The following is a 14,203-nucleotide window of genomic DNA, read 5'->3' on the forward strand; positions in this document are numbered from 1 at the left end:
TTCCCGCCTTTGCTCCCACCAGAAGTGGGGGTCTGCGAAAGGGGGTCGACCATCTGCTGCTGCTAGCAGCAGGCTGGGGGTCGAGTTTCCAAGGCGGCAAGCTCTTTGAAGCTCGCCTCCAGTGCAGTGCATATTCCTGAGGGATGGGTGTTAGCACCTCCACCCAGGAAGGGAATTGTTCTACAAACCGGAGGGACAGAGCTCTCCCCCAAGGTCTGCAGATTGGGGCCCTCATTACGAGTGTGGTGGTTTTAAGACTGACAATCCCGGTGGCAGCTGGACCGCTACATTACGACTGTGGCAGTATCGCCACGGTCCGACCCCCAGAACCGCCAGTCGACAGCCTCAATCCATCAGGGTAGCGCTGTCATCCAGATTACGAATCTCCATTCCACCTGTCTTTATATGGCGGTTAGATCGCCATGCAAAGGCTGGTGCAAACGGGGTGTCGGGGCCAAATGGGGGACCTTGCTCTGCCCATGCACTTGGCATGGGCAGTGCACGGGCCACCCCAAGGACAGCCCCGGTACGCTTTTCACTGCCCGAATTACGCACCCTATGCACCGCAACATTGCTGCTGGCTTGATTACGAGCCGGTGTCAATGTTGTGGTGAGCCTTCCACTGGTCCAGCGGGAAACTCGTAATAGGGCCCATGGATGGGTGGCCGCATAGACTGTCATCCCGACGCGGGCCACACATCAAAGTCATAATGAGTGCCCTGGTGTCCGGAGGTGGTAGGCTGGATAGAACCAGTCAGGAACCTTGCCAGGGTATTCAGCTTTTGCAGGGGGCACCTCTAAAATGACCCCTGGGTACATTTAGGGATAAATCTAATACTGGTACCAGTTTGGATTTATCATTCTGAGTTGTTTGATTCCAAACAACACAGGATTCAGATTTACCATCATGTAGCTGGGAAACTCGTGTTGACTAGTGTCCAGCACATGTATTAAAATAGCTGCTCTGCTCACTCACTGTGTCCCAGATTTGGCAAGGACACAGTGGGGGCATATTGGTCATGCAGCTATGCCCTCACATATAATATAGTGCACCCTGCCTTAGGGCTATCTTACCCATAGTAAATACAGTGTACGGTGTACAGGGCACAAAGGCAGTGTGCCATGTCAAGATTGTGTTTTAGGTTTTTTGACCAGGACACTCAGCCTGCAGTGGCAGTGCTGGGTGCATCTGGATGCATGGCCCTAGAGCAGTGGTTTTCAAACTTGTTAATGCCACGCCCCCCTCAGTGGGGTGGGGTGGGCGGAAGTTGTCAGCCCCCCCTCAGAATATTTCACAATGTTCAATTAAGTTGCCATTGTTTAAATTTGTATAGGCTTATTGAAACATTTCAGTTAAGTTCTGTTACCATTTAAAAAATGCAATAAACGATTTTCTGCTTACAACGAAAGCACTGTTATCTGCATAATGCTTCTTTTGCCCAGGGCCTGCCCCTCCCCCGGGATCAGTGGAGGCCCCCCTAGGGTGGCCCGCTCCCCAGTTAGAAGACCCCTGCCCTAGAGGGTGGCACAATCAGTGTTGCTGCCCTCAGCGGCCTACCTGCCCTGGGTACCCAAGTATCCTTTTACTAGGGACTTATAGTGGTAGCTAATGGTGTATCCAATTGTGCCAATGCATCACAACAGTTTTAGGGAAAAAGCTCTGGCCCAGGGAGCATGGTTAGCAGGGGCCCTGGGCACTACAATTTGTAGGCTACATCATACATCAGGCAAAAAGTAGGGCGCTAACCATATCAAAAAAAGGCCTTTTCTCACAACTCGTCTCTCTGGGACGTGAAAACTCTGCTGAATCTTTCCTCTCATGGACGAGTCATAGGCATTGTTCCTGTAAACAATTATCGGCTTCTCTCTTATGCTTGATATCTTGCTTGCAGAGTCTCCAATGTCAGAGTTCTGGATATTATGGGCAGGGTCTTCACCTTGGAGAGGGTTACCTTTTATCTGTCAAGGAAGACAAAAACAGATTCCAGAATAATTTCTTATCCAGCTTTTCAGAGTTACCTGAGGCTGTGTGTGGTTAAATGCCTTAAATCCTATGAGACTATGGTGGAGGAGTTATAGCCCATTGGGGAATGTCAGGTTCTCATTGTGCTTACAAAACCTCACAGAGCGGTCTCTTCTCCGACGATCCCCAGGTGGGTGAGGTGGGTCATGCAAGGAGCTGGCATTAATTAACACTAAGGAGTTCAGCGCCCACTCCACTAGAGGGGCTAGGGCCCCAAAAACTTTAACTTTGAGTGCCCAGCGGAAGATATTATGAATGCAGCAGATTGGTCTTCAGACTCTGTCTTTAAGAGCTTTTACTTTAAGCCACTTTATTCCATGGCATCTTTGGGTTAATGCACTTTGAAGAAGCATAATACTCGTCTCTGGTCCAGACACTGAATATAAAATGTCCTAGCTTTTGTAACAGAAAGTTCGAATTCTATTAAGGACACAGGGGTGGGGATTATCCCATCCGAGGACGTGATTGTGCCTCATCATCAGAACCTGTCTGTCCATCCTCCTTACCCTGTACAGTAATTACATGACCTGGAAACAGTGAGGCGGGCCTATCTAGATGGTCTTTTATTTAGCAACCAACTCATCACGGAGGTGTCCAGTTTCATAAACACATTCACCTCCTTGGACAGAGCTCAATCAGCTTTGAAAAAAAGTGTTCCAGCCTTGCTTTTTAACCAGGGTTGGCAGAGGCAGGAGCCGCTCCACCAGCTGTTTCACCTACCAGGCTCTAGCCTACTGAAGGAACTTGATACAGCTTTTATGGAATGAAAACCAGAGGGGTACCCCCTTCATTCCTTCATGAGCCAGCAATGACAGAGGCAGATTCCAAAGTGGAGGCTTCCGAAGCTAGCCTTCAATAAGTGACTTCCAAGATAAGCTTCCCCACTTCTTTCACTCAAGACCTCGGGACAGAATCAGGTTTTTTTCTCCACGTCTGGGAGCAAATAACACAGAACACATGGATTCTCCAAGCAGTCCAAATTTAATGCTTTCCTGGTTCCAACTTTCCCACCCAGGCAAATTATTTTCCCATCTGCATTGACATGCCTCATGTACATAAGGATTACTTACTCAAGAAAACAGCTATAGCACCCAGTTGCCCTCAAGGTTTCTTCAGCCATGTCTTTCTCGTGGACAAAAAAAGTGAAGGTTCTGGCCTAATTATCAGTTTCTGGGAATTAAACACCTGGATCCTGTACAGGCACTTCAAAGTAGAGGTAATAATCTGGTTAAGGGACCTCCCAAGAGAAGGCAAGTTCATGGTCTGGTCAGACCTGAACGACGCCTATCAATTGGTTCCCATTTTACCTCCTCATTGCTTCTTCCTTCAATTCAGTGGCAACAGATTATTTCAGAGTTTCTGGCATTGCCCTGTGAACTTTCATCAGCGCCTTGGTACTCTATCAAGCTACTCAAGTTGGTTATAGATTTCTTGTGGGCCAAAGGGCTTCATCTGGTTATATACCTAAGGAACATCTTTTCATGTCCTCAGACCAACTCCTTTTGAAACAGCAGTTGAACTTGACTATATCTTTCTCAGAGTCTCTATGTTTAGACTTGAACTATCCCAAATCGTTACTGAGCTCACCCAGACCAATGACCTTTCTGGAATTCAGAATAAACTATTGCAGCTACCCTTCTAGGTCACAAGGCCAGAGCTATTTTAAAAAAAACAACAACAAAAACCAGGAGATTCTCAAAGTCCTAAAGAAAGATTCATAACCCTTCGCTGGCTAGCAAGACTTGTCAGCCAGCTAGCTTCCTTAATCGAAATAGTCTTAAGGGGCCTAAATCGTTGCAGAGCCCTGCAGATTCAAGGTCTGTCACTTCTAACAGGGTCTGTCTTACTCACAGCAGATGCTTTTAATGCCAGAGGACTGCCAAAAGATACAGTGATGCCTTGATCACCTGGGCGCATGGAATGGGAGGGCCATTTTCCGCCTTGTTTCGGACATGGTTATAGACTCAGATGCCAATCACCCTGGCTGGGGTGGAAAAAGGGGCAAACTATCAACAGAGGGCAGATGGTCTAAAGACAAATGGAACCTCCATATCAAATGTCTAGAACTTTTGACACGATTCTTCGTGATCCATTCATTCACCCTTTAGCACGTCAGTTGCTGTACTCTTTTAAAAATTGACATTTCAGCAGTTGATATGTCAACTGTCCTGGCAGGGCGAGATCACGCCTTCTAGCAGAGATTGCTAAGGATTTTTGGCACTACTGTTCGACCCCGAACACCTCAGTGACAGTCATGCACTTTCTAGGCAAACAATTCAATAGCAGACTGGAACTCTCAATTCCTTAGAGATTCAAGAGAACGGAAACTGAATTCATCTTTATTCTCCAAGATAATTAGGGCTCCTCGTTTTATGGTATACATTTTTTAAGCATTTACATCTGTATTTATCAATATTTGTTTTTTTGGCCATCTTGTTTATATTTATCCATAATTATTTTGTGTTTTAAGAATAAATGTAGTCGAACAATTGTATATTTCCACACTTACTTAACTGACCAGCATTCACACATAATTTGACGCCTATCGCGTTTTAGCAAATTAAGCACTCAAATACAACAAAATACTACACCCACAGATAAATATTAACATTATATACAAATATATAGACGAACATGTCTCTGTATGTAAGGAAATGTCATCTCGTTTTTAACTTCTCATGCTTGTATCTGCTCAGCTGTTGGCCTCGAGTACATGATTGACAGCATGGAGAGTAACAAGAATCACAATTGTCTGTATTTTTCTGCTTTTAAAAATAAATATTTATCTGCAAAAATCTGTAAAAACTGAAAACTGTGAGCCTTATATACAATGCATCATGTCTGGTGTTCCAGTTAGCCTTGTTTTATAGTTAGAAGTGGATCCTCTACATGGATGTGGAATTCCTATAGCCAAACACCCGGGACATATTGTTTGGGTTCAAGGGCAACAAACCCTTGTGATAAGAAGGCCCAACCCCCTGCAGCATAAACCCTTTGGCTGCCACTTCACAGATAATGTAACTGTCTACAGTTGAGGTAATATGCATGTTCATATCTTAATGCTGTTTGAACTTGTATTTATGGTTCATTAATTAAAAGTCTTATTAGGGTGAGCTTTGTACATAAACATTTAAGGGTCATACTGCACTGCTGACAGTAACCCCAGTTTAAAAAAAAAAAAAGAGAAGTGTACACATTTGTTTTGAAAAAAATAATATGAGGCAAAGTATAATGCTCCCAGAAAGCTCCCTATTAGATGCAAATGTTTGCAAAAGCTTGTAAGCAAGAGTGATGATTCTTTGCTTTCAAAATGAAACGTTCAAGAAAAAATGCAAGTAGGAAAAAAAACATTTCGCTACTATGAAATTTAAGGTGTGATTTCTTTAAATCGTCATTTAGTAAAATGTGTTGATGCACGCTAGTATTGCCAAAATGTATTCCTAATGAAAATTCAGTGTAACCAGTTTCAACAAGATTATGGGAAGCATGAAAATATACAAGCTCTGGCAAAGCCAGCCAATCTGACATTTGTTGCGAATCTTTTAGTTTCGTCAATGCGAGTCTTGGTTTGACATGGCTCTCACCATTGTAACGAACACTGGCAAAAACCAAAAAAACATTTTTGGTCTCAAAAAGCATACACTGCCGCCTTTGGTGTAACAAAGGCCCCACAACCCCTGTGGTGTGGGGGGACCCCTCCAAGGGGGCCCACTCAACACAGCACCTGCCCTAAATGAATCTGAAGGTGGGGGGGCTCCATGTTCTTTGTAGGGAGGCCCTCTCCAGTTTTGTTACACCACTGATTGCCACAGTAGTTCCTGGCACTGAACAAAACTACTTTGTGTGCCAATAAGCTCCTGGTGGAAGAGCAGAATATGATCATTCACAGTAAAGCCAACCCAAGGATAGAGAGAAATAGAAGTTTAATAAAAACAAAATGTCTTGGTTAACCCCAGACCTAATTAGCGACCCAATTCTTAAGGAAAGTCACAAAAGTACACCAATGGCATATGTCTTTGAATTAGTGGCTTTCATGAATTGACAAGAACTTACTGAAGTAGACCAGGAAATCGTACTCCTAGAAAATAATTTGTCAACTGTATTTTAGCACTAGCAAATAAGCATGTGTAGATTTGCTCAAGTGAAAATCTTTTGATCGTTTACAAGTTCACTTTCCCTCCAACCACTTTTTTTTTTTTACCAACCCTGGAAGAACCTCTACTTCTGCCATTGTCAGGAGTAAATTTCCAACCTTTCTCAGGATGGGAAAAGATTAGAGAAGAGCTGGTGAAAATCCTTAAAACATGCAAGTTAGTAGGTTTGCTGACTCAAGGGCATTCCAACCCTGGAACTATTGCTTACTGCTTCCTCCAGCCCCAGTATGTGGATCTACGAAAAGGTGGAAAAATAAGGAAATTGCTATTGTAGGGATTGAAATTGCTACTATTCAAGCACTACTATAGTAGTAGCCCTGGCATAATCAGAGAGGCTATTATCAGAGCTCTTACGTAATGAGATTGCTCCCATAATTTGTCGCCAAACTAGATAGCACCAAAGGGACAAGTAGCTTTTTTTTACAGGACAAGTAGATTTAAGAAGCAACCTGTCCCACGGACAAATAGGTATTTGATTAAATTCTATACCCCTGCTCTAGTAACAACAATGGATGCATTTCGCCAGAGTCGGAGAGGACTGAACAATGCCTTTCCCACTTTTCCCTGCTTTTGAAAGATAGCCATCATGGTCAGACCACAACAAGCAGAACTACTCTTGATCTTGACCTTACTCAAAGTTTCTTTCCTTTTCTTCTGGAATTATCTTGCAAATCACCAATACTCCTTCCTCAGATTCTGGATCTGCTTTTGGACCCTCTGGGACAACCTCATTCAAAAGTCATTGTTCACTAATTGCAACTGGAAGCATGCAGATTTTTCAGAGACTTTGGCAAGTGTCTAGGCATTTCAGACAGGCTCTCATCCTCACTGACACAGCTTGGTCAGACTCGACTCACAGACAATACAAAATGGGCCTGGAAGAGGTGATCTGGCAGGTGCCTGGAACAAGATCTGGATCCTGTGGCAACAGATTTAATATGCATTTTAAATGTTCTAGCCTTTTTAGCCTATGAAGGTCTATCTTACAATAGCCAACAGGTCTGTGGCATCAGATGTTCTGCTCCTCCTAAACCCAGATACTCAACATTGTAGGATAAATCTGTAGTATTTAAATGCCTCTAATCCTGGTCTGATTACTTTCTCCTGCTATGGAAAAACTTTCTGCAAAACTGGGCTTGTAACTTTGTTTGGTTTCCTGTTAACCATTCTCAGATGTGCAAGATCTAGACCTGGCTGGTACGTAATTTACTACAGAAGGAGGTTTCTTAGCAATTTCTAAAAGGACCAAATCAGTCACCTGACAGGTTCCCTTACTAGCCTTTCCAGTAACATTATAGTTAGGTGTGATAAAAAGATGTTTTATCTTTTATTTTAAAAGAAAACCTTAGAAATTCACTGAAAAAAACAAAGGTTACAGTAACTGTGTAGTTAGGTGAATCTGTCAGTGACATCAACCGTTTTGAACTGGAAAAAAAAAAACATTGACCAGTTATAATTGCCAAAGTGAACTACAACTTGCATCCCCACCATGCACATCTTATGACCTCACGTATGATATCACTCATGGACTGTACCCTTGTAGGAGGTTGTGAGAGGGAACCCTGAGGCCCCCGCATGTAGTGAGAGCTGGTATTGCTCCCACCCACAGGGAGCAGCTACTAACGCTGCTGCAGCCAGCGGCAGCAAAAGTTCGATCTTTTTCCCTTCTAGCATCAGTACAGCAGGGAAACAGATTAGAAGTCCGACTGTACTCGTGCCTCTGCATTTGATGCCAAGGCACTCTGCGCCATGGAGCAGACTTTGTGTTTGTTCCAGCTTGGCGAAAAATAAAAAAATGCTCCCACCAAGCAACAACAAACATAGGTTTTTCTGCCCGCAACGCCATCTTACTCCCACAAGAGTGAGGGTACTGACGGAGCAACAATCTGATTGCCCGGCAACAAGATGACAAAAAAGTTGCAGCAGACATTACAGGATTCAGGGACTTAGTCCCATGTCCTGAAAATGTTAAAAAAATAAAAATAGGATACGGTGGCACTGTAGTGATGCCCTGCCTCCCAAACCCTTGTTGTGAGGTCTGGGGCCAAATTTGTTTTTAAAAATGTTTCTTCTGCCCATGATCCTGCTTTAATCCAGTGGGGTTGTAGCAAAAAAATAAATTACAAAAATGTTTTTAAAAAAATAATAATCCTTACAGTTCTTTTTATATGACCCCTGAGTTGGACCAGGATCCGGGGGTCAATACATATAGTTATTTGGGGTGAGTAGTGCGCGTGGAGCCCCACCTCCCCTAGGGGATTTTGACACTGGAGACCGAATCTCCTGTGGCCTGCAATTTAATACAAAGGGCAGGGATGCAAGGCCCCGCTCCCCGAGCCTTCTGCTGCCACAGGGGACCCCATTACACAGTGCTGAATCAATAATCAGGGGTGAGGGGGCATGCGGCCACCTTCCCTCAGCCTCCCTGAGGCCCCAGGAACCCCATCCCCTGGGACCGATATACATTTGAAGGGGGGTGGGAGTGAAGCCCTCTTCTCTGAGACTCTAGAGGCCCTGGGGACCCTATCTCCTCCTGAGGCCAAATTATAGTAAAAGGGGAGAGGGCCATGGGCCCCCCTCCCTTGAGAATTCACACAGCCAGGGGACCCCGTCCTCCAGGGCCGAATTTATTTTAAAAGTGAAATGGTGGAGGGCAACTTGCCTCCCCTACCCTTGGCGATATCGGCACCAGGGACCCCATCCCCTGAAGCTGGATACTGTACAGTGTCCTGAGGAGCATACCCAAGGGTCACACCCTGCACTCATTCTTCATGATAGGGGATTCAACTTGGCTCCCATATGGTGGGAGTAGTAAAAAATGCTGCTTCCACTCGGTCAGGAGCCAAGGAATGTTGCCGGCTCCCACCAACACCCAGAATGGTGCAGCTTGAGGACCCACGACAGAGCCAGCAGTGTTGGTGCCTACCAGAATTTTTTTTAAGTGCTACAGCTCGTCAGGAGAGCCATGGGGTGCTGGGGCTCCCACTGTGGCCCCCAAAAAAGCTGAAATGTGGGTGCCCATCGCACCGACGTAAGAAAAAAAATGCTGGCTCCTGCAGTACCATCTATGAATGCCAGCTGGGTCCACTGCAGCATGTCAGTTATTTTCCTAACAGACAACATTTAAATAGCTTGTTAATTAACTATACAAATGTTTCAGATTAGATCAGTAGGTAGGAAAGTACATTTTTTGTAACTCTGAAGTAATATAGAAACAAATATTTTAATAGTATCAAAACAAATCAAAACACTTTACCTGGTGAATTGCAAATGATGAATATTTGCTGAAACCCTAAACTTTTCTGTTTGTACGCTACGTAGTTTTATCAGTAAACCTGCATGTTAGCGGGAAAGCTTGTGACCATTTGACTGGAAAATGTGCTTTCTCCAAATGACAGTTGTAGGAAGTCAGCTCTTTATATGATGTATCAAAATTAGATATATTGTGCAAAGAGTCCAGGGGTTCCCTTACTAGTGGACGGGGCTTGATCTAGCAATCCCATTGTGTTCTTTTTCAGGGTAGTGTGGTCGAGCAGCCTTAAGCTTACCAGAGATGAGTGTTAGACATCTGCAAATATCCGCACGGTCAATGAATGAAACACACAGCTCAATCAAAAAAACCACACCAACTGACAAAAAAAATAAGTATCTTTATATCTATCTGTTTTGGCACCAGACTCAACAAGTTCAGGTAAGTAAGTTTTGCAAGAAAAATCTTAACAGTTTTGAAAAGTCGACAGTGCAATTTCTGAAAAGCTGCAATGTTATCCTATGGTGAGACAAACAAGTACTGCATTCAGGTATAGTACAGTGACTTACAGGACCAATCTCCTGGACTTACTGTGAGTATTGGGCAAGGCTCAAAACCACATCAACCAGTCAAACCAGGCGGCAGGCTGCAGATGTGTAATACATTGTAAGGTGCCCAATGTTAGTCAACGGGGATCGGTCCAGCCAAAAAGATGGTGCAAGTGAGGACTGGGGATCCAGTCAGTAGGAACCAAGGGCCACTGGGAGCACTCGCAATCAATGGGGCCTGCGGATAGAGGCTGCAGGTGGGGCCGGTGAGTCCACAGAGGGCAAGTCGAAGGTGGGGTTTGTCTCTCGAAAGCTGGGGGTATCACCTGCGCACCGCTGTTCCAGTTCAACTTGGCCTAGGCAGCACGGCTGCAGTGGTGCTTTTAGGTGTCGGGTTTTCTGTGGAATGGAGTCCTTGCAGTTGTCTTGGGGTGCCTGCAAGATGCTGGGAAGCAGCAGGGATAGAGGTCCTGGTCATTGCTGAAGGCATGCAGGCCTCCTAGGCTTTTCAAAGCACAGCAGCTTACAGGACGAGTCTACTTTGGCACAAATCTGCAGGAAAAGCAGACAGGTCAGCAGGGCTGGGGCCAAGTCAGGTGCTTCTTTGTTTCACTGTCTCCTGACGGTCCTTTTTCATAGATCAGCAGGAATCTGCTTTCCTGGTGCCAGGGGCTCCCCTAAATACTGCATTTAGGGCTGTTTCGGGAAGTGTAGGTTAGTAGCCAATGGGCTACTTACCCCTGGGGTCACTACACACCCCTATATGGCAACTTCTTGTGAGAGGTGGGTATAACCTTGCCACAGAGTTCCTAAATCGGACAACACCAAGAAGGCTGATTTTTAGGGTCGAGCGCGCAAAGCGCTCTGCCCCTGTTGTTATCTTTCTACAGGCTTGTAACCACACCCATCACTTTGGTTGGTTCGTGGACTTGCCTTTTAAAATTCACTTCATTTGATTAGTGAAAGGCATGCATACGGCATGCCGTTTCCGGTGTTTAGCCCTACTCGAGCGCACCGGCCAACTACTGAAAATATACCAGGCTCCATGTTTTCCGTATGGTTTCTGGACTACTTTGTTTGGTAGGTAGCGCGTTCTCGTACGCTTTGCATGACATTGATCCTGTTACATAGATAATTGCACTTTTGCCGGTAACATGGATAATTGCACTTTTGCCAATAAGTTGCAAGCTAACTTCTGTTTCCTTTTGTGTGTTTGCTTCACGTCCTTCGGCTCGCCTATGTGAAACTGTTTATCTTTTCATTTTCAGTTTATATGGCAAGAAAAGTCTGGTTAGGAGTTTACAACGATAATAGCTCTAACTCAAGCAAACGTGAGGTCCATTGCATTGCAAATGCTTGTTAAAAGTTGTGTCCACATCAGGCAGTGCACCTTAGGGGAGGGACTGACATGAGGGGTGGAGACACCGCCCTGAATACTAGATTTCCCACCTGTCCAGGTGCCAAATGGGCCGTGGGGCAGGGGGTCTGCATCTCTCCTAGGACTGAATCTAGATCTGCATACCAAGAACAGTAGGCCTCTTTAAAACCATCTGCTTTGGAATGCAGATTTACAGCCCATCATGTTGGTTTGGGTGTGTAAAACACCTCTCCTAGAGCAGGCTTTGTGACTGACCACCCAAGAGCACAGGTCAACACTCTAAGAGATCAAACTTGTATCTAACGGTGTCAGATTGGCTAAAACTGGTCAGTCCCTACTCTGGTAGTTGGTAGATTTTCAGGGGGCACCTCTAAGGTGCCTGTATTAATAAATCAGTTACTGGCATCAGTGAGGGTTTATTAATATGAGCTGTTTGATACCAAACATTCCTATCTTCAGTTAAGCTATCATGTAGCTGGGGAACTCATATTGACCAGTGTCCAGCACATGCATTTAAAATGGCTTTCCTGGTCACTTACTATGTCTGAGAATTGACAAAGATATAGCAGGGACATATCTGCTCATGTAGGTAGCTGGGGAACTCGTAATGACCAGTGTCCAGCACATGTACTAATGGCATCCCTCTTCACTCACTATGCCTAAGAATCGACAGACATAACAGGGGCATATTTGCTCGCGCAGATATGTCCTCACATGCAAATTAATGCACCCTTCCTCAGGGCTGTAAGGCCTGTGCTAGGGTTGACTTACATATATTGCATGCAGTGTTAGGGTGCAAGGTGCACAGGCGGTGTGCCATGTCGTGTTTTCACTTTTAGCTGCACCAAGACACAGAGCTTGCAATGGCAGTCGGTGTGTGCTAGGTGAGGGATCCTTGAGGGTGGCACAATACATGCTGCAGCCCTTGGGGAACCATGAGGGTGCCAATGCCCTAGGTACTAAGAGCACCATTTACTAGGGACTTACAGGGCTCCAAAGATGTTGCCAATTGGGGATTAATTGTACAGTTTTAGGGAAAGACATCTGGCACTGGGGCTTGGTTAGCAGGAACCCAGTGCACTTGCGGTCAAAACTGCATCACATACCAGGCAAAAAGGAGGGGTGACCCTGTCAAAAAGGGACACTTTTCTTCAAGAGTGGGCTGCCATATCCTGCTTTGGTAATATATTAAAAGTGAGACTTTTTAAATATTAACTGAGAACGTTACGAGAAACATGGCAATATGTGTTTGCATGTATTAGAAAACCCTTAGCAAAGGTGGTTAACTGTCCATCTTCCAGTTGCTTATTTATGTATTTGGTTGTTATACTGGTACTCATGAGGTAAAACGTATCCCGGACACTATCATCACGTGCAAACATTACAAAATAATGAAGTAATACCATTTAAAAATATGCAGCATAATTTAACTTTTCATGCCGCCTAATTTAGTCACTCTCACCACATAATTCCAATGACCTTGCCTATATGTGGGCTGCTTTTATACATGGTGCAAAAGCTTAGTCTATTAAATCAAACAAAAGAGTTTTTAACAGCACACATGCTGAAGTCACATATTTCAAGGTGCTTGCATACGTGGTAGTTACGAAAAAGGAGACTGAATAAAATATTTGCTTAGGATTACACCATTGGAGTCCAGTTTATGGGTCACGTGCATTGTGTTTAGGTCCAATGGATTATTCAAGTCGCTAGGTAACATTTTAATATTTTTTTTAAGTGCTGAATTCTCCTTTTGAGAATGGACATACAGGAGCGGCTCGCAGCGCGTTTAAGGGAGCCGGGAATCACGGGGAGGAGAAAAAATATTTTAATGTAAAAAAAAAAAAAACACACACACACTTACCTGAATCAACGCCAGCATAACAGCAGCGTTCAGATTGGTCGGAGCGCCAAGCCAGGGCGCTCCAACGCAGAGTGGGAGTCTCTGCCGAGACAGCCTGCCAAACATACATGTGCACAAAGCCGGCCCTTATACAATAAATGGACAATAAACTTAGTTTGGTAGTTGCTGCTGGGGGGGGGACGATCACGCCTGTGAACATTTAGGTTCCATCTTGCATTCAGATACTGGCGAAAGTGGAGGGGACGCATGACGGACTCCAAGTCACAGCCATTACTTAAAAGCCACTTAAGCAGAACATCAAGCAGCCTTGTAACGGCCCATTGCACTGCCACATAGGACTGAAACTACATGTTATAGAATGCAACTTGCAGCTGTCTATAAAGCAAAGGAGTATAAGTGGGGAGACCTTAACACATGTGCTTATGAACACCCAGATTCGGCACCCATCCGATGTTTCCGATCCCAAAAACAAATCCCTTAGCTTTGGTTAGTTACCCGTTGTGCCCTCGCCAGCTGTGCCCAGAGTACACGCCATGCGCGATGTTTACGCCTCTCGCTGAAATTGAAGGCCATGTCCCGACTCGCATAGCGGGACACTAGAGGAGACCGGTACCGGCTCAGTTCATCGTCCTCCTGGGCCGCCATGGTAGAAGGCAATGTGCACGGACAACCACGATAGGGGCAGTATGTGCCACGCCCCCACCATCTCTGAAAAAGGGCGTGTCTCCGCAAAGTGTCTGCCAGGGACTCGCGCAACCTGATCCAAGATGATCGTGAGAGCGAAGGTACTGCTTACTTTCGGCCATCTTTGTTAGGGCTGCAGAAACATGGTAGGAACTGTAGGGGCGGTAATCTTCACACATGCTTCTCGCGACTCTTCTATTGAGCAAAACTGGACTGAACAATAAAAATTAAACCATCATAAAAACTGCTGCGTTGAAAGCCATCTTGAAATTGCTTTCCATTATACTTCCCAATTTGAGCGT

At 45.0% G+C, this 14,203-nt stretch overlaps 1 protein-coding gene across 1 annotated transcript in view; it reads right to left on the reverse strand.

Moving 5' to 3' along the window:
* The window catches only part of ADSL (adenylosuccinate lyase), a 179,147-nt gene extending 165,218 nt beyond the window's left edge, over positions 1 to 13,929 (reverse strand). The window contains exon 1 of the mRNA XM_069231275.1: positions 13,713 to 13,929. Within this exon, the coding sequence (XP_069087376.1) occupies positions 13,713 to 13,862 (150 nt within the window). The 5' untranslated portion in view covers positions 13,863 to 13,929. The remainder of the gene's footprint in view (positions 1 to 13,712) is intronic.
* Positions 13,930 to 14,203: the final 274 nt, after the last annotated feature.

Source organism: Pleurodeles waltl, chromosome 4_2 (assembly GCF_031143425.1).
Source record: "Pleurodeles waltl isolate 20211129_DDA chromosome 4_2, aPleWal1.hap1.20221129, whole genome shotgun sequence".
Classification (NCBI taxonomy): Eukaryota; Metazoa; Chordata; class Amphibia; order Caudata; family Salamandridae; genus Pleurodeles; species Pleurodeles waltl.